This window comes from Cuculus canorus, chromosome 5 (genome assembly GCF_017976375.1).
Source record: "Cuculus canorus isolate bCucCan1 chromosome 5, bCucCan1.pri, whole genome shotgun sequence".
NCBI lineage: Eukaryota > Metazoa > Chordata > Aves > Cuculiformes > Cuculidae > Cuculus > Cuculus canorus.
In genome coordinates, this window is record NC_071405.1 from 1,591,363 (window position 1) to 1,617,420 (window position 26,058).

General features: G+C 47.2%; 1 protein-coding gene across 2 annotated transcripts in view; it reads right to left on the reverse strand.

Moving 5' to 3' along the window:
* The window catches only part of MDGA2 (MAM domain containing glycosylphosphatidylinositol anchor 2), a 359,555-nt gene that overhangs the window by 180,542 nt on the left and 152,955 nt on the right, over positions 1 to 26,058 (reverse strand). For both annotated transcript variants that reach the window (XR_008450022.1, XM_054067864.1), the window contains exon 3: positions 20,754 to 20,928. Coding sequence is in view for 1 of the 2 variants with exons in the window: in XM_054067864.1 (XP_053923839.1) it covers positions 20,754 to 20,928 (175 nt within the window). In the remaining variant the exon portion in view is untranslated. The remainder of the gene's footprint in view (positions 1 to 20,753; positions 20,929 to 26,058) is intronic.

A 26,058-nucleotide genomic window follows, 5' to 3' on the forward strand; every position in this document is an offset into this window, starting at 1 on the left:
TCCAAATAAGATAGCCCAGACCATGCGCAGCCCAAAAGGTCTCACAGCCCAGAAGGCCAACTCTAGACTGCATCAAAAGCAGCGTGTCCAGCAGGGCGAGGGAAGGGATTCTGCCCCTCTGCCTCATGACATCCCATCTGGAGTATTGAGTCCAGTTCAGGAATACACATCATAAGAAGGAGACGGAACTGTTGGAACAGGTTCAGAGAAGGCCACAACGATGATATAAGGGCTGGAGAACTTCCTTTATGAGGACAGGGTGAGAGAGTTGGGGTTGTTCAGCCTGGAGAAGAGATGGCTCTGGGGAGATCTTAGAACAGCTTCCAGTGCTGAAAGGGGCTCCAGGAAAGCTGGGGAGGGGCTTTTTCCAAGGACCGGAGTGATGGGGTGAGGGGAAATGACTTTAAATTGGAAGGGGGAAGATTCAGCTTAGACATTAGGAAGAAATTCTCCACACTGGGCCCTGTCCCAGGTTGCCCAGAGCAGTGGTGGCTGCCCCATCCCTGGAGGGGTTCCAGGCCAGGTTGGATGGGGCTTGGAGCCCCTGATCCAGTGGGAGGTGTCCCTGCCCATGGCAGGGGGTGGGACTGGATGGGCTTGGAGGTCCCTTCCAACCCAAACCATTCTGTGATTCTCTGTGTCTTCAGAACAGCAGCAAAGCCTCGTGTTGCAGAGAAGCAGCTACGAAACAACCCATAAGCCAGGGAAGTGTGCAGACATGTACAGCCGCAGCAGCACTTCCAGTAGCAACAGCAAATTTGAAAGACATCAGTGCTTTATATAATCTCAGCCTATTTCTATTACGGTTCAAATCAGATTCCTACAAACAGACTGGATTTTCAGGCCATTAATAGGGTCTATCTTTCCACTGGAGGGATACTTACAGCATCAATTATCTCGAGCCTCATCTGACACGTACTCATCTCCGACAGATCTAACTCCAGCTATTACCCTCTGTTAGAGACAGTTTTAATTTAGAAAAGGAATAGCATAAAAGGCATTGAAATAACCTCACAGTGCTTCCTAGAGTTTGTTCAGGAGGAAAATAAAGCTGCATCCACAGCCAGGTAATACTATGGAATTAATACTCTGTAATTAATTGTAAGCTTTCTTCTTTAGTTAAAAACACCGATGTCTGGAGTGTTTTATTGAACAAACCCTGCAAAGTACTTCCTCAGCAGCTATTCAGGGCTAATTAAACATCATTGAAATGAGCTCAACGTGAAAATACAAATCTTCCTTTGCTGATCCTAATAGAAATCTTGCATTTCCATTCCTGCACCCATGCATATTTAATCTTCACTACTTCATTTCCACCAGCAAGTCTGTCAGTACGTATTACTCAGTTATTTCAGTGTTTACTGTAAAAGATCTAGGTCTTTGGATACCAATAAATACCACGTAGGGTGGGTGCGCTGTCATCGTTCTCATTCCTGCTGACCAGAATCATTCCCATCACTCAATGTTTTCAGTCTACTTCCATCCATTGTCTCTTTCTTCAGGCAAACTGTGTGTCAGTTTTTGAGGTCAATCATCGAACCACTTGGGTGGAAAAGACCTTTGAGATCATTGAGTCCAACTGTCCCTGCCCACTACTAAACCAGATCCCTGAGCACCTCATCTGCCCGGCTTTTAAACCCCTCCCAGGATGGAGACTCCACCCCCTCCCTGCGCAGCCTCTGTCAGGGCCTGAGAAACTTTTCATTGAAGATTTTTTCCATGATGTCCAATCTGAACGCGCCCTGGTCAGCTTGAGGCCATTCCCTCCTGTCCTATCGCCTGTCACTTGGGAGAAGAGCCCAGCGCCCACCTCACTACAACCTCCCTTCAGGCAGCTGTAGACAGTGATGAGGTCTCCCCTCAGCCTCGGTTTCTCCAGACTGAACAACCCCAGGTCCCTCAGCCACCTCTCATACCCCTTGTTCTCCAGCCCCTTCCCCAGCTCCAGGAAAGGAGGAGCAGGCATCTGAGGAGGCTGAGACAAGCCAGAGCGGGCTGCTCCTCCACGGGCGTTGGCAGGGAGCTGTGCAGAGTTTGGTGGATGCCGGGGTACAAACACATCTGGAGCAAAGGAGTCCTAATGGTGTCACGTGCTTTTGAATTGCAAACCTACTCTTAGTTTCACCAGCCTGCTTCGAATTGTGAGCTCAGATGAATTCCCAGGGCTCCTGAGGAACTTGCTAAGTGCAGTGCCGGGTTATCACGCTTATATTTCCATCTCCTATGAAATATAGGATCCCCTCATTTCCAGAAGCTTTGAGGGGTTAAACCTCATCCTCATCCAGTACAAACGCTCTTGCTTCAGCTGCAAAACCAAACAGGGGTCTTTATTTAGAGCCACATAAAGCATTCATTTTCCTACATCGCTCCCTGTATGAGTCGGATCCCCTTCATCGCACAATCCTGGAATGGTTTGGGTTGGAAGCGACCTCAGAGCCTGTCCAGTCCCACCCGCTGCCATGGGCAGGGACACCTCCTACTGGATCAGGTTGCTCCAAGCCCCATCCAACCTGGCCTTCAATAAGTGAAACTACCAGAAACAAAAAACTTTGTCCCACCACCAAACCACCTTAAAACTTGTTTTCAGTGCAGCTTCCATCATCACCGGGCACCAGTCCCACATTTACAAACACATACAAATAAATAGCCCTTAACAAGTGCCTGGGATGCAATCAGACTGATGACAAATGGTGATAGGTGAGTCTGAGAGCCCTTTTGTGGAGCTAGATGCTCGCCCTTGCGTTTGCTTTATTCTTGGTGTTCTTTTATTGAAATGGCTGTAATTTTAATAACATTTTCTAAGGGCTGTGAATGTCTGCTCTTACAGCTGCTCTGTGCCTTCTGTGTCTTCCTGATATCCATCACTTTGTTAGAAACAAGCGCACACAAAAGACACCTTCTATAATCCCAGATAACGAGCGACACCGTGTTTGGGTGATGTTTCAGGAGAGCAAATCGCGGATTCAAAAAGCGGAGCATATTTATTGGTAAGATCAATGGTCAGGACAAATCAGAGACTTCTTGTAAGTGGAGTGATTGCATCTGAAAGCCCGGTAGAGCAAGCCCTGGATTATAGACAAGTTCTTTGGTGTAAGTAATCAACAGACAAACTGCTCTTGACAGATACAAGTCACATCGCTTAGTGCAGTTGTGGGAAGCACCCAAATACCATGGCATTCACACAGGGTGGAGAGCATCTCCTCTTCTGCAGGAAATATGTGCACAAGCATCCCAAAGTGATGCCATTTCAGTAGTCGTGAATCGCAGAGTCATAGAATCATATCATCCGAATCCAGAATTATAGAATCATGGAAGGGACTTCAAAGCCCATCCAGTCCCATCCCCTGCCATGGGTACGGACACCTCCCACTGGATCAGGGGCTCCAAGCCCCATCCAACCTGGCCTGGAACCCCTCCAGGGATGGGGCAGCCACCACTGCTCTGGGCACCCTGGGCCAGGACCTCCCCACCCTCACAGCATTTCCATCAGGATGCTCCATATCTGCCTCCTCAGGATAGGGGGACATGTCTATTTTAAAGGCATTTCTTCCACCCATCCCTCTTTCACAGACGCAGAGGTGACACAGAAATGGACACTGCACGATTACACGTCTGGGAAGAAGGAAAGTCATGATGTCAATTCCTCTTACATCCATGGCTGATTCCAACAGAGGGTCTCTCTCATGCTGAACAGCACACGTCACGCACGCACAAGCCTTCTAGGTTGCAAGATTGATTGTCTTTAATACTACGCAAAAAAACAAGGAATGCAGCCCATCAGGTATTCAATATATGATCAGCTGATGATACCAAATGCAAAGCGCGTAAAAGAGGAGGTTACATAGAAACCTCTTTGGTCTACTGAGAACTGACAGGCTGTGAGGTGGGTTTGGATTTCGTTGCTCCTCTAACCCGTCCTGTATCACAGCCATTTCGCTTCTCTCCCACTGAAGGAAATTGGAGAGATCCAAGTAATCAGTGAAGATAGTGATACAGGAAAGCTTTTCATAGAATCATTAAGGCTGGAGAAGACCTCTAAACTCACCCAGTCCAACCATCAGCCCAACCCCACTGTGCTGACGGAATCTAATCCTCAAGCACCACGTGTACGCCGATTTTGATGCCCTTCAAGGATGGAGACTCCACCACTGCCCTGAGCAGCTTCTTCCAAAGCCAGCAAGAAGCAAATCTTCAGACATGGCATCTTAAAATCTCCACAGACAGTTCAATGTCTTTTCAATCTACAACTCAGTCCAGTTTAAAAATGAAAGAGCAATAGACGTTGTGCAGTAAATCAGTAATTGTAAGACTTCACTGAATCCCCAAACAGTCGAGGCGGAAGAGGTCTCTCGTGATGACCTGGTCCATGCCCCCTACGCAAAGCCAGGTAAACTTGAAGTGTGTTGCTCAGTACTGTGTCCAAGTTTTTCTAAGTTACCAGTTCCAAGAGGACCTTGGAAAACAAAAATACACTTGAATCCATGTGTACTTTTGAGTAATGGACCCCTTTACCCATTTGTATCTTCATACCATCTATACCATGTAATGGTATCCAGTGATAGGATGAGTGGGAATGGTTCAAAGCTACACCAGGGGAGGTGTAGAGTGGACATTAGGAAGCATTTATTTACCCAAAGAAACCTGGAACAGGCTTCTTGGAGAGGTTGTCAATGCCCCAAGCCTGCAAGTGTTTAAGGGGCATTTGGACAATGCCCTTCACACAATTTAACTGTTGGTCAGCCTGAAGTGGTCAAGGAATTGGACTGGATGATCCTTGGGGGTCCCATCCCATCCCGTCCCATCCCATCCTATTCCATCCCATTCCAAAATTAATCGTGCAAAAGATTAATATTTATTTTTCTCATTTATTTAAAGAAGAATAAAATATGCTTAAATAATAAATTCTTTGAGAATAATGGCTATTCATTAACACGGCCAGCAAACACTCATGAGCTGCATTGAACCTTCATGAAGTGACTGCATTTCATGGAAATGTAATTTCTCTTTTTGTTCAGTGTTTTCTAAATAAAAGGAGTGAGAGAAAGGAGGAGCAGGAGCAAGGGTAGCCACTGAGACATCTGTGACAACGGGAGGTGAGGGAGACGACAGAGAATTTGCAGAAAGGCTGAAGAAGCAGCACTAAGAGCCATAAGCTCCTTGCTGCATCCAAATAAGAGGTTAATTCCAATGCACAGCCAGTTGAATTGCTCCAGCATTTCCTTTCAAGATCCTGATTTCATTGAGTTCCAGGGATTAAAACAGCAACCCTGTGAAAGCAGAGTATTTTTGACCAGCATTGACTTTCCTCAAGGTGACTTTGCTTTCACCAAATTCCCCCACAATTAAGTTATGGAACTAAATAAAATCACAGTCCAAGGATATGGCGAATATTTTTCATATATGCCATTAACAACATTAGAACCATTCATAAAGACTCTCTTTTGTTTTGTTTGGTTGGGTTTGTGGATTCTATGGGTTTTGTTACTGTTTCTTTTAGTGAAGTCAGAGAACAAATGGTGGCGCAAAGTCAGCGTTTCCCTTAAAATATCAATAGTGCAGTATTCTTACTATTCTAGACCAGTCTCCAAAGAAGTAAAGCTCTTTTTAAGTTGCCATATGTTTTGCTTTGTTCCGCACACACAATAAAAAGCAATAGAAAAGGTCACAGCTTGGTTCCAGAAGATCCCAGATTAACTGAGCAACTCTAAACACATCACGCTTTCAGCTTTTGTTACCACCTGTACCTCCAGTACTGAGTGAATAACAGCTTAATTAAAAAGGTAAACCTAATGCTGCTCTAGTCCAGAAAATAATGTACCTATTCCTAGAAATCAGGGCATCACCAAATCACACGCATCACCAACAGGTGAGGATCAGGCATGGCTGAATGCTTTTCATAGAATCCTAAAGCATCCAGAATTAGAAGGGACCCACAAGGATCATGGAGTCCAAGTCCTGTCCAAGCACAGGATATCCCAATGTTCACACCATGGGGCTGAGGGCGTTGGCCAAACGCTGCTGGAATATTGTCAGGCTTGGTGCCACAACTGCTTCATCCAACCTGGCCTGGAATGGGGCAGCCCCCACTGCTCTGGGCACCCTGGGCCAGGGCCTCCCCAACCTCACAGGAGAACATTTCTCCCTAAGATCTCATCTCAACCTCCCCTCTTTCAGCTCAAAACCATTCCCCTCGTCCTATCCCTCCCCTCCCTGATCCAGAGCCCCTCCCCAGCCTTCCCAGAGCCCCTTTCAGTACTGGAAGCTGCTCTAAGGTCTCCCTGGTGTTTTCTCTTCTCCAGGCTGAACAACCCCAACTCTGTCAGCCTGTCCTCATACAGGAAGTTCTCCAGCCCTCAGATCATCTCCATGGCCTTCTTTGGACCAGTTCTAACAGTTTCATGTCCTTGTGTTGGGGATTCCAGCACTGGACACAGGACTCCAGGTGGGTTTCTTGCAAGAGCAGAGTAGAATGTTTGCCCTGTTGGTTGTGCTTCTTTTGCTCTCCCAATGCCAGCACTGCCCGTGCACATCTCCTGGGAACTCCAGCAGGAGACGGCGCCAAAAAACAATGAACCAATCGCCTGAAACTCATTGTTTAATTACTGAGAAAATGGGATAGCAACTCACAGCTGCTGTTTCGGATTTACAGCCCCCCCCTTCCCAGAAGCCTGCCAAGGATAGTTCTGGGAAGCAGCACTTCCCAAAACGATTGCATCTACCATATGATGATAAAATATCAACGGATCCACAGAGACACGGTGTAAGGGCGTGAGTCTGTCGCTCAGCAGCTCTTTCGGATCCGTGTCCCTGTTCCAACGCTAAGGCTGCTCACGCAGTTTATGGTAATAATAAGCCCCTGGCCCAGGGTGCCCAGAGCAGTGGGGGCTGCCCCATCCCTGGAGGGGTTCCAGGTCAGGTAGGATGGGGCTTGGAGCCCCTGATCCAGTGGGAGGTGGGTGGCAGAACTGGGTGGGCTTGAAGGTCCCTTCCGACTCAAACCATTCCATGATTCTATGAAATCATAGGATCAAATGCTGAAATAAGGGAGTGCCCCCTCTGAAAGGGAAGGGGTGCCTGCAGGATGGGATGACAAAGATTTACTCAAAATTGGGTCCCCCCGACATGATCAGAATCTGCAGATAAGCACTCGGGTAAAACCCAAATGGCACGTGAGGTGCACGAGGCTCAGCTCAAGTCAGACTGAAAGCACGCAGGCGGTTTCTCTGCCTCTCATCACGGTACCTGAATTCAGCTTAGAAACAAAATTTTGGAGCAGAAATTTTCCTGGAAACTGTGTATTTCTTATTTTGGGGTAAAACACTGCGTGAGGAACCCATTTAAAATTCAGTGGCAAAGAACTTCTCCGGGTGCAAAGCCAGTGCTGCAAGCATTTGATTTTCAGGGGGATAGTGGAGATTGGGTCAAAACCATCCCTCTCCTTGCACAAAAAAGGACTAATTTTCCCCTTAACTCTTCAGCACAGCTATAGGACTCAAACCCACCATTGTCAGCTTTACTGGGCTGTGGTTAACCTGAAGCAAGAGGTCAATTCTGCATAAAGTAACAACCCTCAGCCTACTCTTCCATCTCCCTGTGCTCACCTGCAGTCCCAAGCAAATTACACTTATAGTCTGGGCAGAGAAAGGACCGAGAGCAGCCCTGAAGAGAAGGACTTGGGGATACCGGTGGATGAGAAGCTCAGCGTGAGCTGTCAACGTGCGCTTGAAGCCCAGAAAGCCAAATACGTCCTGGGCTGCATCCAAAGCAGTGTGACCAGCAGGGAGGGAGCGGATTCTGCCCCTCTGCTCCGCTCTGGGGAGACCTCTCCAAGACCCCTGTGTCCAGTTCTGGACACAGCACGGGAAGGATATGGAGTGAGTTGAAGCGTGTCTAGAGGAAGCCATGGAGATGATCCAAGGTAGAGTAACTCTGCTATGAGGACAGGCTGAGAGAGCTGGGGTTGTTTAGCCTGGAGAAGAGAAGGCTGCGGGGAGACCTTCGAGCAGCTTCCCTGCAGAATCACCCAGTAAAGAGCTGGGAGCACTCAAGAGACTCATCCCACACTGCTCCATGAGGTCCATGCACAAAGAGGTTTTGGCTCCAGATGCAAATGATGGGCGAAGCTCATTTTAAAATTGCCTGTCCTTCGATTTATTATTATTTTTAAGACAAAGAGGGGAAAATGAACGCATCCAGCTCGTTTCAGCTGACACTTCAGTCAAGGATACAGGCTGGCTGTGTTATTAGGAGGATGGTAAACAAGCCTCCTTTTTTGAAACCCAACCTGCTCTGCTATTGTCCCTATTGTTGCTTCAAATGTTTCTCCTTCAATGTGCCTTAATTAAAATGTTAGCGGTCAATATTTCCTTGAAAGAGTCTCAAGAAGTTTTGATTCAGGCATAATTGCTTTGCAGATAATGCCAGAGGAAAACAATCAAACAGCTGGCAAAATCAGCCTTCAGTTGGGATATTTTCACACATTCCATGTTCATCTCTTTAATATAAAATCAACCCATGGCATTCACAGGCTGCGCTGGTGACGGGTTGTGCCCTTTCATCAACACAGTGCGTCCATTGCTGGTTGAATTTATTTTGGGAGACCTCCTGGATCTGGCAGGAACATAAGGAGCAAATGAGGAGTGGAAGAGCACAGGAATCCAAGTGCAAAGCTTCAATAATGTATACAGATTCCTCTCAGCATTGAGGAATTTATGCAAATATAAAGTAAATAATGGCCTCTGAGGTTGTTTGCGTTTTCTGCTTTACTACAGAATCGCTTGGTTGGAAAAGACCTTTATGATCATCAAGCCCAACCGTCGCCGTCCACTACTAAACCAGATCCCCGAGCATCTCATCTATCTGCCTTTTAAACCCCTCCAGGAATGGGGACTCCGCCACCTCCCTGCGCAGCCTCTGCCAGTGCCCGATGACCCATTGGGTGAAGAAATTTTTCCTGATGTCCAATCTGAACCTGCCCTGATGCAACTTGAGGCCATTCCCTCTTGTTGTATCCCCTGTCACTTGGGAGAAGAGCCCAGCACCCACCTCACCACAAGCTGCTTTCGGGCAGTTGCAGACAGTGATGAGGTCTCCCCTCAGCCTGATCTTCTCCAGGCTGAACAGCCCCAGGGCCCCATTCCTTGAAGGCTTGAAGGCCAGGTTGGATGGGGCTTGGAGCCCCTGATCCAGTGGGGGGTGTCCCTGCCCATGGCAGGGGTGGAACTGGATGGGCTTGGAGGTCCCTTCCAACCCAAACCATTCCATGATTCAAGTTCCAGTAATGCAGTATTTCGGTTTTCCCCTAATTGCTAGCTGTTTAATTGATGAGCAGAGCCTCCAGCGCACTGGAGCAAAAAAAATCAGGTCACATTAAAATTTGACATTACACTTGCTCTTACATTCCTTTAAAACTCATGAGTTGCTCCAAATTCCCAACACACAGCATTACAGCTTCACAGGAATCTATGTTACACCTCATTTTAACTATAGTTTCACCAAGCATAGGCCATGCAGATATTTCTATGAAAGGAAATGTGAAAACTAGAGGAATTCCTGTAAACCTGAGTGCATTGTAAATTCTATTTGTGTGTAAGTGGAAACTGAAAAGTATCTGGAGAGAACAAAAATTCCCCTAAATTCCAGTCATCCAGGAGCAAAGCGTATAGTACCCGAGGACATTTGCATATCCACAGATGCTCTCCAGCCCGATTATCACAGAATCATAGAATGGTTTGGGTTGGAAGGGACCTCAAAGCCCATCTAGTTCAGCCCCTGCCATGGGCAGGGACACCTCCCACTGGATCAGGGGCTCCAAGCCCCATCCAACATTGGCCTGGAACCCCTCCAGGGATGGGGCAGCCACCACTGCTCTGGGCACCCTGGGCCAGGGCCTCCCCACCCTCAGCGTGAAGAATTTCTTCCTAATGTCTCATCTAACTCTTCCCCCTTCCAGTTTAAAGCAATTGCCCTCATGCTGTCACTCCAGGACCTTGGGAAAAAAGTCTTCTCCAGCTTTCCTGGAGCCCCTTTCAGTACTGGAAGCTGCTCTAAGGTCTCCCCAGAGCCTTCTCTTCTCCAGACTGAACAACCCCAACTCTCTCAGCCTGTCCTCAGATGTGACGTGCTCCAGCCCTTGGATCATCTCCGTGGCCTCCTCTGGACCTGTTCTAGCAGTTCCATCTCTTCCTATGTTGGGGATTCCAGAACCGGACACAAGACTCCAGCTGGGGTGTCAGGAGAAGGGAGCAGAGGGGCAGAATCCCCTCCCTCGCCCTGTTGGCCATACTTCTGTGGATGCAGCATTACATAAAGACCTTTTGTCTCCGAACGAAGTCTATTGTGGCAGGGGTCACTGTCGGTGCTGGCTGTCCACCAGGACATAGGGCACGCGTCAGCTTATAGTTCTGTTTTTCATGGGCTGAGTTTTCCAGACATAATGCCCTCGTGCACCTCCTTCTCCCTTCCATTGGCACAGGGACGCTGCCCATGACGTGTTGGAGGCCCGGCCACCTCCTTTGTACATGGAGCTCAAGAGGATGATGACAGCCAAAAAGAGGGGACTTTGAAAAGGAGCGAAGGAGCCTGACGAGGAGCGGCTGAGAGAGCTGGGGTTGTTCAGCCTGGAGAAGAGGAGGCTGAGGGGAGACCTTATTGCTCTCTACAACTACCTGAAAGGAGGTTGTGGAGAGGAGGGAGCTGGGCTCTGCTCCCAAGTGACAGGGGACAGGACTAGAGGGAATGGCCTGAAGCTCCGCCAGGGGAGGTTCAGGTTGGATATCAGAAAAAAATTCTTCACAGAAAGAGTCATCGGGCACTGGAACAGCTGCCCAGGGAGGGGGTCGAGTCGCCTTCCCTGGAGGTGTTTAAGGAACGGGTGGATGAAGTGCTGAGGGACATGGTTTAGGGAGTGTTAGGAATGGTTGGACTCAATGATCCAATGGGTCCTTTCCAACCTGGTGATTCTGTGATTCTGACTAGGCTGCCTGAAACTGGCAGATGAGGAGGCAGCCAGGATCCTATTTTACTGGGAAATGCAGATTACAAGAAGCCCTGCCTCAGTGCTGGAAGGGTGTTTAAAAATCCATCAGAACTCTCAAATATGCTGTTAGGGACTCTGCAGTCCCAACACCTACTGCATAAAAACCCAGGCTATTAGGCAAACCAACATCATTTCAGATCAGGCCATTAGCAGGTTGCCAAGTCTTAAAATAGCAGCTGCATTTACAATTAGATTTAAACAAGGGTAGTGGGAAATTCAGCTCTGATGAAACCGAGCACTTGGCCTTCAAAAAGTGAGCTGAGACAAAGCTGCCAGGCGTGTTGGCATTGGAGGGACGCCTAAAAACCTGGTGGTGGCCCCAAAGCTGATGGGGCTGCGATTAGCACCTGAAACACACCTCGGTGAGATGGTGCAAAGAAATCCCGAAGCTGTGCTCCAAGAGCCTGCTCTCCAGATGCCACAGTCATGGAATGATTTGGGTTGGAATGGACCTCAAAGCCCTGTCGGTTCTAATCCCCTTGCAAAAGAGGGGACATCTCCAACTCAATCACGTTGCTCAGAGCCCCATCCAACCTTGCATTGAATGTTTCCAACGATGGGGTCTCCACCACCTCTCTGGGAAACCTTGGCCAGTGCCTCACCACTCTCATTGTGAAAGCACCTCATCCACTTGTCTCTTAAACCCCTCCAGGGATGGGGACTCCACCACCTCCCTGGGCAGCCTCTGCCAGGGCTGAGAACCCTTTCAGTGAAGAAATTTTTCCTGATGTCCAATCTGAACCTGCCCTGGTGCAACTTGAGGCCATTCCCTCCCATCCTGTCACTTGGGAGAAGAGACCAACACCCACCTCACCACGACCTCCTTTCAGGGAGCTGTAGGCAGAAAACAATCTGTACAACCTTTCACCAGAGGAACACCACCAGGCTTTTCTTTTTCCTTCTTCACGCTCGTACAAAGACTTTCATTGCAGAAAATAAAAACGTGCACAAGGAAGTAAGGAACCGATAACGTTTAACAGTCGCCGCAAAGCTATTTAATTCAGTCTAAGTCGTGTGTCTGCTGGGGGTGGGAAAAGGTATTGAAATCACTGCAAGACCTCCACATTTGCGTTCATATTTTAAGGTAGAGGTGTCTCACTTGTTCCACAGAACACAGCTACATCCTTTTTGATTTCTTTCATACTGTTGCCATGGATCACTGTGGTCCATAATGCCCACCTGCACAGTGCCAGACTTTCTTAACCCTCTGAATTTGCTTGCTCTTAGCGCCTCACCACTTAGGTCAGGAGAACCTCTTCTACTGCTAGGACAAGCAGCAGAGGTGCAGGTGGCATTTCTACCAGTACTACCCGGTCTAATGGAGGCCACGAAGATGATCCGAGGGCTGGAGCACCTCCCACACAAGGACAGGCTAAAAGAGTTGGGGTTGTTCATCCTGGAGAAGAGAAGGCTCCAAGGAGGCCTTAGAGCAGCTTCCAGTACCTGAAGGGGCTGCAAGAAAGCTGGGGAGGGGCTGTTCACAAAGGCTTGGAGTGATAGGACGAGGAGTAATAACCATAAACTGGAGAGAAGCAGATTTAGACTGGACATAAGGAAGAATTTCTTCACTAAAAGAGTGGTGAAGCACCAGTCCAAGTTGCCCAGAGCAGTGGTGGTTGCCCCATCCCTGGAGGGGTTCAGGGCCAGGTTGGATGGGGCTTGGAGCCCCTGATCCAGTGGGAGGTGTCCCTGCCCATGGCAGGGGGTGGGACTGGATGGGCTTTGAGGTCCCTTCCAACCCAGCTGTGAAACTTACTCTCACTGTCCAAACACATCTGCAGCTCCAAAACACAGCTACTTAGTGTGGATTGAACCTAAATCTTCATGTTTCTACAAGGTAGGAAATGAACCAGGGTCTGATGAAGACACTTACATCATCAGACACCACAACTGCTCCAAGCCTTGTGCTGTTCCAGTGCAGACCCAAGCCCCAGGGCTCTCCAGAGCCTCCACCAGCCTCACCTCCCCCATCACTGGGATGGGTGTTGCTGAGAGCCACCCTCCGCCAGTAAACACCAAGTAAAGCCTTTGCAGAGGCTGCAACGTCTGTAACGCACAAATTTGACCTCAGAGAGGGAATAATCACAAATCCACAAATTAAATTTGTATTTCTCTCATGTTGAAAGATCACAATTATCAATACTGGAAAGCTTTGAAACGCTTTCCATCCGCATAATATCTCGTTTCAAAGTGTCTTCTTTCATTGTATCATGCAGAAAAAGTGATGAAGGATGAATATATTTGCTTTCCTTTTACGCCAATGCTTATGCTATTGCTTTATATCATTTATTTTAAATTTGCATTCATTATTTCTGGTCTTTCATCCAACCATGTGAATGAGGATTTAAGCGTGTCACTGGGCTTCTAATAAATGAAAAGCCAAAAAAAGATGATCAACTAACACATCAATGAATATTGGTAGATACCAGAGATGGAAATTAAAAGTGTCATTGCAATAAGAACACATGATGCACTGCAGCCAAACACAAGTCAAAGAGGCAGCACAGGAAATAATGAAGCAGCTGAACTACATTTTCAATCCCTGAATTATATCTTAATTGCTGTGGCCAGGAGGCTGATAGAAATACCCACAGAGGAGCATGCAGAAAATAGGCACCAGGAAGGTGTGGGATTAAGGTGGCACCTAAGCCCAAGGAGGAATTACTCGCACTGGAAAACCCAACCGGAGCCGAAAGTGACTGATGCACGTCTGCAACCAGCTCCTCAACCAGCCCTGCTACCACCACAGAAAGCGTGGAGTCAAGTAGCTCAGCACTCGAGCATCACCAGAAGCACAATCAGAAGGTGCCAAAGCTGTGGAGGAGGTTTAGCCTGGATATTAGGAAAGATGTCTTTACTGGACGAGTGGTGAAGAAATGGCAGAGGCTGCCCAGGAGAGTGGTGGAGTCTCCATCCCTGGAGGGGCTAAAAAATGGTGTAGATGTTTTTTCGGGATACGATTTGGGATGTGGTTTAGCAGGCACAGTGGGGTTGGGCTGGCAGTTGGACTGGATGAGTTTTGAGGTCTTTTCCAACTTCAATGATTTTATGATGTCTATCAACTTCAGATTCTCCATGCATGAACTTCAGGGCAATAAAAGGAGCAAGTTGTGGCTGCCCCATCCCTGGAGGTGTTCGAAGCCAGGTTGGATGGACCTTGGGCAGCCTGACCAAGTGGGATGTCCCTGCCCATGGCAGGGGGTTGGAACTAGATGATCATTAAGGTCCTTTCCAACCCAAACCATTCTATAGGCTGCTACTCAGTCATTATAACCACACAAATATTAGAGTCCAACAGCTTCATCTGTGTTATTCAGAACAAAAAAAAACTATAGGAATATTATAGAACCATAGAATCATAGGATATGTAAGGTTGGAAGGGACCTCAAAGCCCATCCAGTCCCACCCCTGCCACGGGCAGGGACACCTCCCACTGGATCAGGGGCTTCAAGCCCCATCCAACCTGGCCTGGAACCCCTCCAGGGATGGGGCAGCCACCACTGCTCTGAGCAGCCTGGGCCAGGGCCTCCCCACCCTCATGGTGAAGAAATGCTTCCTAACGTCCAGTCTAAATCTGCCCCTCTCCAGTTTATACCCGTTCCCCCTCGCCCTATCCCAACAAGCCTTTATGAATAGCCTCTCCACAGCTTTCTTATAGGTCCCTTTCAGGTACTGGAAGGTCTCTAGGACAGGACAGGACAGGACAGGACAAAGATTCAGCTCACGCATGCATCACTCACCCTCCTAAAAAGCATTCTAGCAGCAAGGATAACATCCAGCTCTAAAGACAATGCTGCCACGCCTATAATTTAAAATCTAGAGATTATTTAGGATGGAAAACTCTGAGTGAGTTGGATTTTTGAGTGAAATTTAACACACTCATCCCATGGAAATAGGAAAACATAGAATCATGGAATGGTTTGGGTTGGAAGGAACCTTAAAGCCTACCCAGTTCCACCCCCCTGCCAGGACACGTCCTACTGGGTCCAGTTGCTCCAAGTCCCATCCAGCCTGGCCTTGAACACCTGCAGGGATGGGGCAGCCACCACGGCTCTGGGCAACCTATTCCATGGGATGCTGAAAGACTGCAGCATGGACGTTCTCTAAGGAGGTTCTTTAGGTCTCACCAGAAAGCACTATATTCAATACTCCCTTTTACCTCTAATGCTGTGTGCATAAAACAGCCCATTGCTATAAATCGTCCCTGTGAACTCTGCCTTTAATTGCTTCAGTAGAATTAGCGTAAAGAGCCCATTTTTTAATAATTTCCCACATAAAATTCCCCCCACGCCTCCCTTCCCAGTGTCGGGCAGCCTTGGCCACACGCTAGCAGAGGGGATCGGAGGGCAGCCTTCTTATCATTCAAGAAGAGCACGCAATTATCTCATCCAGACAAAAATAGCACTCCAGGAGAAAGCATCACCTCCTCCTCATGCCAGCAAGTTTAAATCCAGCTTCTCTGCTTTCTTAGGCCTGCGGTGAACCAGGGAAGGCTGAGGACATGGAGCAATTTGAGGAGCAGCTGGCAGTTTCAACTAATTCCCCTCCCCGTTCCCAGCACTGTATCTTCGTTATCACGTCTATTTTGCTCTCTATCAGTAATCGTACCATATTAATTGGGGACACACGTGTGTATACGTAATTTATGAAGAGATAAAGCAATGCCCTGGCTTTCTGACAGGCACATTCAAACCTACATCACTGCAGAATTTGGAGCACGATGCAAAGTCATTCTACAGTGGCCCAGCAGAGCAATTAGTGGGAGTTAAATAATTATCGACTTCGTATTTTATTCTAACTACAGGATTTGTGCAAGGGGCAGAAAATGAGGGGTGAATGCGGACTGTGAGTATGGAACAGAGCAGTCAATGCCCTGATCACTAATGACAGAGGTGGAGAGCAGCGCAACTCAAGCCCTCTGCACACCACTCGGCATTGCCCCGCGGCATCCTTTTCCAGACTGATAAGGGAAATGAGCATCTCTGAATTAAAGACCCTGCGTTCCCGCTGAATAACACTTCTCTTGCAGGCTCGTGTTACCAGGAGACACAAAGCCAAGGCTGAAGAAGATTAGCAGTTTGATATTTGTGTCATTTGACACGTTATCAGCAGCACTTGTGTCATCCCAAGGCAGGAAAGCTGTGATGCTCCTTGTTTGCTGACATAATCTGTCAACACCAAACGTGTTTCAGTTAATCCCACATGGCAAATGTTGAGGTTTAGAGGTCTCCAACAGAAGCAGTTGATGTTGGATGGACTTCACGTGCTTCATGTGAACAGAATACCTTATGGTGGATCTGACTAATCTTGTGTAAAGGGATGGTTTCTGGAACCCGAGTTGGAAGCCAGGCTTCAAGTGGATCTCAGGTCAAAAGAAATAGTCATTTCCCCTAAATCTCCGGATCAATCTCTTAATCCTGAAATTTACTTGTGCAACAAATCTGTCCGATAAACATTTGTCACAGTGACTTCCAAATTAATCTCGTAACGTAAACCTGACATTTTGCTCCACCTTCTTTTACTGAAGCTGTGCCACCTGCCCTTGTGTCCGTAAGGGCCATGAAGTAAGAGGAATAAAAAAGTACATTTTCAATGAAGCAATTAGTACATTTTTGTTAAAGATCTGGCAAATTGTCCTTCAGCGAGAAGCAGAAAAGCTTACTCGTAGGAGCTCTGCTTCTTTAAATCAAAATATTTCATTTTTTACCCAAAGTTTCCTTCCTTATAAAAGGAGACAATGTCCTCCGTCTGTCAAGCAAAAATCTTCCTAGGAGTCAAGTATAAAAGCTTTTCTTCAAAGAGAAAAGATGAGATGCACTTTAAAGAGATACTTCCAGAGAAAGAAGAAACAGAGTTCAAGTCTAGGATGAACACAGCTCAGATAGATGAGGCAGTTTCTTCTGGTGGCTCAACATGATCGGAAGCCTCCCTCCTGGGAATATGCTGCCAAGGGGACCGAGTGCATTTGTTTCCATCTGATGTCAGAGACGAGGATCTTCAGCCGAAGCCGGGAGAGCAAAAACCTATTTTCTTAGACAGATAAGTAAGGACAGAAAGTTTTCTTCTAAAGAAGAGGTTGTAATCAGTCTATTTCACAGAATCATAGGCTATCTCAAACTGGAAAGGACCCATAAGGATCATTGAATCCATCTCTCTGCTCTTTACAAGACTACCTGAAACTAAACCATAAGACTAAAAGCACCATCCAGATGCTCCTTGAACTCTGGCAGGCCGGGTGCCGTGCCCACCTCCCCAGGGAGCCTCTTCCAGTGACCAATTGCCCTCTCAGGGAAGAGTCTTTTCCTCTTGTCCAATCTCACCCTGCCTTGATGGGGCTTCATTCTGCTTCCTTGTGCCCTATTGCTGGTCACCAGAGAGAGGAGATCAGCACCTCCCATCCTGTAGTATCTCATGAGCGATTATTCAAGCACACACCCCCAACATTCCAGCTCAGTACTGCCCAGAGTTCTTGACACAGAAAACACCATCTGATCTATAACGCATTCAACAACCAGAAAATCAAACCAAAAACTTCAATTTAAAAAAGGACAAAATTATTTTAAGCTACTTGAAAATTCAACAGGAACAGTCCAGTTCCCAATACTTTGATTTCTTGTGAGCTTTCTGTGTGCTACAGGGATTTTTTTTCTCCTGTCTTTTTCAAAGCCAGATCCAATCTTTGGTGGCACCCAAGCTTGCCAGAGCCGTACTATCTGCCTGCAAACATTCCATCATTAACAGAAGAAAATACCCAGTGAAAAAGCAGTCTACCCATGAAGGCAAATCACCTAGGATTTAACCACCGCTGGAACCTGAAGTGTGTCTTTTTCCAGAAAGATACCGTCTGTATCTGAGGTATGTTGGCAACCTGATCCAGTAGGAGGTGTCCCTGCCCATCGCAGGGGGGTTGGAACTGGATAAGCTTTAAGTTCCCTTCCAACCCAAACTATACTATGATTCTATGTTAAGAAGCAGTGTATGACGTAAAAAACAGGATTATACCCATAATAAATCTCAAACAGCAAATCCGAGAACACATTAATAGCTAAACAAAACATGATACAAGGAACAAGATCTATTGAGGAAGCCTCAATGTAGTTCAAGAGAAATCAACGTTTCAAAACAACCTCTTTCAAAACAACCTCTTTCAACTTCTGGACCATGTAGCAGCCCAGGCTTGAGGCTGCTTTTCTTGCCAACAAGATTTTCACTGCCAAGCCTAAAATTAAGAATTCAGGAGACACTGATAAATGGGTGCTGAGGTAAGAGAGAAGTGCTTTAATTGCATCCAGAAAAGAAACTTAAGTATCTAGTCTTGGGGTTTTATTGACCAGGGAGACCTTAGAGCAGCCTTCCTGTACTAAAAGGGGCCCCAAGAAAGCTGGGGAGGGGCTCTGGATCAGGGAGGGCAGGGACAGGACGAGGGGGAACAGTTTTAAGCCCAAAGAGAGGAGATTGAGATGAGATCTTAGGAAGAAATGTTTTGCTGTGAGGGTGGGGAGGCCCTGGCCCAGGGTGCCCAGAGCAGTGGTGGCTGCCCCATCCCTGGAGGGGTTCCAGGCCAGGTTGGATGGGGCTTGGAGCCCCTGATCCAGTGGGAGGTGTCCCTGCCTGTGGCAGGGGGGGGAAATGCTTAGGCTTTGATGTCCCCTCCAACTCAAACCATTTTGAAGCTACGAAATGCTTTCAGCAACCATGTGCACGCAGAGGATTCTGGGGCTCACCAGGACAGCCTAAGCCCCAGCACAACCAGAGTGGTGGGACCCGATCTGCATCACTGTGCCCTGAACGTTGCCTGGACCAGGTGTCCTGCTCACCCCCTGCAGCAAACCTCGCGTGGTGCCATTACATTCATGCTTTGCACAGTGTGCTTACACGCAGTCATTACAGTTGCCTTTTCCTTTATTGGACTCCAAGCTAACGAGCAACTACTTCCTAATTCAGTTATTGTTCATAACGGGTTTACAATTTCAGCACTGTTAGAGCTCATTAAGCACATCATGAAGCTAACGGCACACACTGGGCACGAAAACCCCCCACAAGGCACCTGCCCCCCTCCACCAATCCCATACCAAACCCACAAACATTATCACCACTTGGGGCTCTAAATTAGCATCATCTTGAGATTCAGCTGATGGAGGGCAGGGGGACTTTGAAGAAACACAAGCCCAGTGCTTGGAAGTTAAAAGATAAGGAGGTTTCTTGTTGAGGGATTAACAGGCTAATTTCAAGCTCTACATATGTGACATGTAAACATATTTGTTTACACGACACTACTTGCATTAGAAGAGTCTCCAAGTGTATAATGCAAAGACTTTCTCCTGCACCTGGGTCGGGGCAATCCCCATTTTCAGTACACGATGGGGGATGATGTGCTTGAGAAGGACTTGGGATGCTGATTGACAAGAAGCTCGACATGAGCCGGCAATGTGCACTCGCAGCCCAGAAGGCCAACCGTGTCCTGGGCTGCATCAAAAGAGGCTTGGCCAGCAGGGAGGGAGGGCATTCTGCCCCTCTGTTCCTCTCTTGTGAGACTTCAATTGGAATACTGTGTCCAGTTCTGGAATCCTCTATGTAAGAGGGACATGGAGTTCTTGGAACAGGTCCAGAGGAGGCTACGAAGATGATCTGAGGGCTGGAGCACCTCCCATATGAGGATAGGCTGAGAGAGTTGGGGTTGTTCAGCCTGGAGAAGAGAAGGCTCTGAGGAGATCTTATGGCGACATTCCAGTACCTGAAGTGGCTACAAGAAAGCTGGGGATGGGCTATTCACAAAGGCTTGTGGGGATAGGATATGGGGCAATGGGTATAAACTGGAGAGGGACAGATTTAGACTGGACATTAGGAAGAGTTTCTTTACTATGAGAGTAGTGAGGCCCTGGCCCAGGTTGCCCAGAGCAGTGGTGGCTGCCCCATCCCTGGAGGTGTTCCAGGCCAGGTTGGAAGGGGCTTGGGCAGCCTGATCCAGTGGGAGATGTCCCTGCCCATGGCAGGGGGGTTGGAACTGGATGATCTTTAAGGTCCCTTCCAACCCTAAATATTCAATGATTCTATGACTTTCTGTCTTTGGACCATTCAAACAGATTTTGAACACTCAGTGTACACAAACACACAGTGTGTGAGGCAGTCAGGTCTTCTCACTTTCCCACAGCTGTGTCCAGCCATATCATTCACACGAATAAGATGCCAAGTCTATAAATCCATTCTGTGCACTTGTTGCACCATGATGCTTTCAATTGCTTCCTCCTTTTCCATCAGCTCTGGTGACTGACTGCATTGCAATCCCAATACTTCATATTTTTCACAAGCCTCACCTTTCAGCAGCAATTGAAGCAAAAGAGCAAAGCACATCTGTACTTATTCCCATACCAGTTTCAAGAGCAATAGTGGCCAAAAGGGGCCGTGCTCGATACCGGGCCTTCACCCTACACATTCCGCAGGCAGATCTTCCTCTGATATCGGGCTGAATCGTACCTGAACATCACCTTTCATTGTGGTTTCCTTGAAAGATATTCCCACATGGGGGCAGCCCCACCTGACGTCACTGGGAGCAGCAACAACTCTTCTAACCATAAACACTCACCAAAACTGCAGTATCTGCCCCAAAGCACTGTTTAAATTGGACTTCATGAAGAGTCGGCCACTTTTTGTAACATCAGCTCTCATAATCAGTAAGTAAAAAGCAGAGTAAGGACTTCCCGAGGGGTTTACTTACAGTACACATCCACTCTTATGGACTTGATAGCTGGTGAACCCAAGCCGTTCTCAGCCTTGCAGTAGTAGCGTCCTCCTTGGTGGCGCTGGATGTTGGATATCCTCAGCGTTTCATTGAAGACACTCGAATCTTGAAATCTGTCAGAGGCACTTCCTGCTGTTTTGGTCCACCTGATCTGAGCAAGCACCAAAAAAGATCGTTACTTTAAATGTGTAAAAGTGAGCAGAGCACACGTTTCACCAAAATGAGAACCATTTTATGTTGGAGGACTCAAGGAACTTCTCCAGAAAACTGAACAGCTCATGCTTACAATAAAACACTTTATCCAAGAGCCCCCAAACAGCAATCATGCATTTACCATTGTGTCTTAGAAGCAGTTAATTGCTTTTTATGAAAACGCCATCAAAAAAAAAACATCTCTACAACAGACACAGAGAACAAATGCAGCCACCATCAGTGGTGGAATAGCAGCAGAATGCCTCCCCATTAGCAGCAAGAAGCAGAGCTCACCAGAAGAGGTGGCTGTACCCATGCACTGAACATAGTTCTCATTGAAATCACATTCATACAATCAAGGAATGGTTGGTTGGAAGAGACCTCAAAGATCATCCACTTCCAACCCTCTGCCATACACAGGGACACCTTCCTGAATAAAGGTCCTATGACTGAGCTGCACAGTCCTTGGTGGACACCAAAGTGGCCCTAAGGGTTGCCTTAGCTGGAGGAAGATCATTCCCATAGGGTGCAGAGGCACTCGAGTTCCACCATTCCCAGTCCTGACTCAAAATTGAGGTCTGGATCCCAGTAATTTGCACAGAAGCACAAGGTGGGCAGGGGTCAGCCTTCCTCTCATCAGGAACTTAGAATCATAGAATGGTTTGGGTTGGAAGGGACCTTAAAGATCATCCAGTTCTACCACTGTGCCATGAGCAGGACATTGTCCTGGGTGGGAGAGCTCTACAAAAGGCAATGAACTGAACAATTCATGATTAGCTCCAGCTCCTGTAAATTCTCCTCCTCTTGAATGAGAGGAGGTGTGGGCTTCCGAGGCTGAAAGTACAGCAAACAATACATCCCATGAATGCCCATCTCTTTCTGGCTTGTTGAATTCATAACCCCAAGTGGCAGGGGTTATGATCCTCTTGCCAGGGATCTGCACAACTCTCACACCGTTCCGCTGCTCTGGGATTAAGCAAATACACCAGACTCCAGATCCACAACATTCTGTCTTTGTGTGAGAGAGACGCTATTAGCACTGCTATATTTACCAGTCTCAAGCTGTCTGTACTTCTATTCTAAACTCTTGGCTCTGGGGCTTTTGAAATCATCCCTATCAATGTGCTGCAGGATAATTTTGGAACACACACCCGGCTTCTCCGTGCTGCAGGATACGATTTCATCACATGGATTTCAAATGCTTAGGAAGTATTTTAAATCAGAATTTCTTATGTTGCCTGAATCTCTTGTGTGTTTTTTCTCCTTTCATGGGATCAGAAATGTAAAACCAGCTCTGTTTGATGTGTAACTGGAAAAAAATTAATAGCATGACTTCTATCTTCTTCCCCTTCCTCTCCCACAAAAAGTTTCCAGTGGAAGGCAGTCTGTCCTGTCACATGAATATATAACTTAAATAATGTGTTATAAGTATCATCAGCATCTGTGCAACTGCTGACACCACATAACTTGCACAAAAAAATATAGCGACTTTTATTAAGATCATGGAACCATGGAACAGTTTGGGTTGGAAGGGACCTCAAAGCCCATCCAGTTCCCACGGGCAGGGACACCTCCCACTGGATCAGGGGCTCCAAGCCCCATCCAACCTGGCCTGGAACCCCTCCAGGGATGGGGCAGCCACCACTGCTCTGGGCACCCTGGGCCAGGGCCTCCCCACCCTCAGCGTGAAGAAATTCCTCCTTATGTCCAGTCTGAATCTGCCCCTCTCCAGTTTATACCCATTCCCACTCATCCCATCACCCCAAGCCTTTGTAAACAGTTTCTCTCATCTTTCTTATAGTCCCTTCAGTTATTGGAAGGTCGCTATTTTTCTTCCTTTTTCTTATTTTTCCTTGCAAAACTAGAAGAAGTAAAAATGATTCATGAACAATTCAATTAAAAATTAATCAACTTTCAAAAGTCAGTAAGTTATGACCCATCCGTCTGTAGAATGACCTATGTTCTGGTCTGATGCGTGGATGCTCATAAGTTCTCTAATCATCAATACCTCTGACAGTATTTTATTGGCTTAAGCTGATGCCCTGAGACACACAGTCGTATTTCACCTTACAGCTTCAGTTTTCTCAGCGAGCATTCCTGCAACTTCAGGAAGTCACAGACATTTCATTTTTAGACTTAAAAAGCACATTAAAAAAACCTCTGAGAGCATTTTGCCCGACTTTTCACAGCTTCAAAACCTGTTCATTTCCAAAAAGAGAGCAGCAGAACAAGAAAAATACTTAATTTGACCCTATAAAAGTGAAATACTTTGGTTTGCATACTGTCTTGGTGAGAGATAATCAATATCTCTGGATGGTTGATATTACCCAATATCTCGATGGTGATATTAACCAATATCTGGTTAATGGTTGGACTCGATGACCCAGTGGGTCCCTTCCAACCTAGTGATTCTATGATTCTATGAATATTTTAATATGTTTACTCTGAAGAAAAATTATTTTGTGCAGTTCAAAATAATAATCACCACCAACCACCACTGGCCCTCCAAAAAAACCCTTCTAATTAGCATAGAATTCTTAAGGTTGGAAAAGACGTCTAATCTCAAAACACCTTTGAAGAAGTCATCAGTTCCAGGACTCGAGAATTCTGAGCTAATGGAACGGATTTGCTTCTTTTGGTTAAAATGTGTAGATTGTAATGGTTCTTATTTCAATTGAAAAGTTTTATTCTGAGATAGGCTGAGATAGACTGTTGTAAAGTTAATGGTTAAAAATGGCAATTATTTCTGCAATATCCTTCCCTTGGTCACATAAAACAAGTTACAGCTCTTCCTGCACTGTAGAATCACTTGGTCGGAAGAGATCTTTGAGACTGAGTCTGGTTGTCCCTATCCACTACTAAACCAGGTCCCCAAGCACCTCATGTGCCCATCTTTTAAACCCTCCAGGGATGGGATTCCACCCCCTCCCTGGGCAGCCTCTGCCAGGGCTGAGAACCCTTTACCGTGAAGAAGTTCTTCCTGATGTCCAGCCTGAACCTGTCCTGGCACAGCTTGAGGCCATTTCCTCTCATTCTATCCCCTGGCACTTGGAAGAAAAGCCCAGCACCCACCTCACTACAACCTCCTTTCAAGGCAGTTGTGGACAGTGATGAGGTCTCCCCTCAGCCTCCTCCTCTCCAGGCTAAACAACCGCAGTTCCATCAACTGCTCATCACAAAGCTCAGTCTCTAGTCCCTTCACCAGCTCTGTTTCCTTCTCTGGACACATGTCCGGACCTCAACATCCTTCTTGTAGTGAGCGAACCCAAACTGAACCCAGGATTCAAAGTGTGGCCTCACCACTGCTGAGTATAGGGGTCGATCCCATCCCTACTCCTGCTGGACACACCACAGCTGATCCAAGTGAAGATGCCATTTGCTCTCTTGGCCACCTGGGCCATTGCTGGCTCATGTTGAGCCGCTGTCGACCAACATCTCCAGGTCCTTTTCTGACAGGCCACAAGGCAGGAGATACAGCCCTGGTCTATAACACCACTGCTCTGCAGGACACCACAATTTTTTTTCTGATATCCAACCTGAACCTCCTCAGGTGGCCTGAAGCTCCGCCAGGGGAGGTTCAGGTTGGATATCAGAAAAAAATTCTTCACGGAAAGAGTCATTGGGCACTGGAACAGCTGCCCAGGGAGGGGGTCGAGTCACCTTCCCTGGAGGTGTTTAAGGAACGGGTGGATAAAGTGCTGAGGGACATGGTTTAGGGAGTGTTAGGAATGGTTGGACTCGATGATCCAGTGGGTCCTTTCCAACCTGGTGATTCTGTGATTACACGTACTTTTGCAAGGACACGTTTACCCCAAGAAACCACCCACGTGTGCACCAGGTCATCCTCACCACACAAGTAGAAAATAGAGGAATAGCTACATATAGGTGAATAAAACAGGCTTTGATTTTTAGCAGATCAGAGGCAGCAATGCCCAAGGAGATGGAGGATTCCAAATGCCTGTTGTTATTGGAATAGATATTGCTGCAAGCTATTGATACGCAAGTAGTAAGAAAATTTCTCATTCTATTTATTCTATATTATAATGTCTGAAATATTAGGCTAGAAAAAACCCTCGGGTAAAAGAACCATTCATTGTTCAAAATAACATACATGGAATATGAGAGCGGCAAAGCAGCGAACCCTAAGCAAGCCCTGCTCTCTGTCAAGAATGATGATCCTGTGTCCTGGACAGGGCTAGAAAGCCATTGTCAGTGCAAAATAGATATAGAAGTGGTGAGTCTTTTGCTTCCAAATGTACTGCTTCACGTTTCTGGTGGCCAAAATGCATTCACCGCGGAAGACTGAGGTCTCCAAGCTCGAGCTGCTCAAACTTCGCAGAAACGGAAACATAGAATGGTTTGGGTTGGGAGGGACCTCAAAGTCCATCCAGTGCCACCCCTGCCATGGGCAGGGACACCTCCCACTGGATCAGGGGCTCCAAGCCCCATCCAACCTGGCCTGGAACCCCTCCAGGGATGGGGCAGCCCCCACTGCTCTGGGCACCCTGGGCCAGGGCCTCCCCACCCTCAGTGTGAAGAATTTCTTCCTAACATCTAATTTAAACCTTCCTGCTTCCAATATAAACTCATTCCTCCTCATCCTGTCACTCCAGGCCTTCCTAAAAAGCCCCTTCCCAGCTTTCCTGGAGCTCCTTTCAGCACTGGAAGCTGCTCTGAGGTCTCCCTGGAGCCTTCTCTTCTCCAGGATGGACCACCCCAACTCTCAGCCTGGTGGAGAGAAGGGAGCGCTGTTCCAGGCGAGGCAGTGGCCGAGGCTGTTGCCTTTAAGGCACAACTCATGTGCTCACATTTACACACAGACCAACACTTCAGCAGGCTGCCACGCAAAAGCACAAGTTTTTACTCATCAGACTAAAAGCAGCCTGTAACAGTAACTGTTAACATGCAGGACATGATCCGTTCTGATTCGGTGCCAGAGATCACAGAGAAATTGTTATTTTCCAGCTTGATTGCTGTAACGCAGAGGAAAAAAATACTTCCTTTTGTTCACTTACAAAGAAAAAATTATGGTTATTAATTACAGAGAAAATCAGCACTCAAACCACACAATTACAAGCCATGAAGTTCT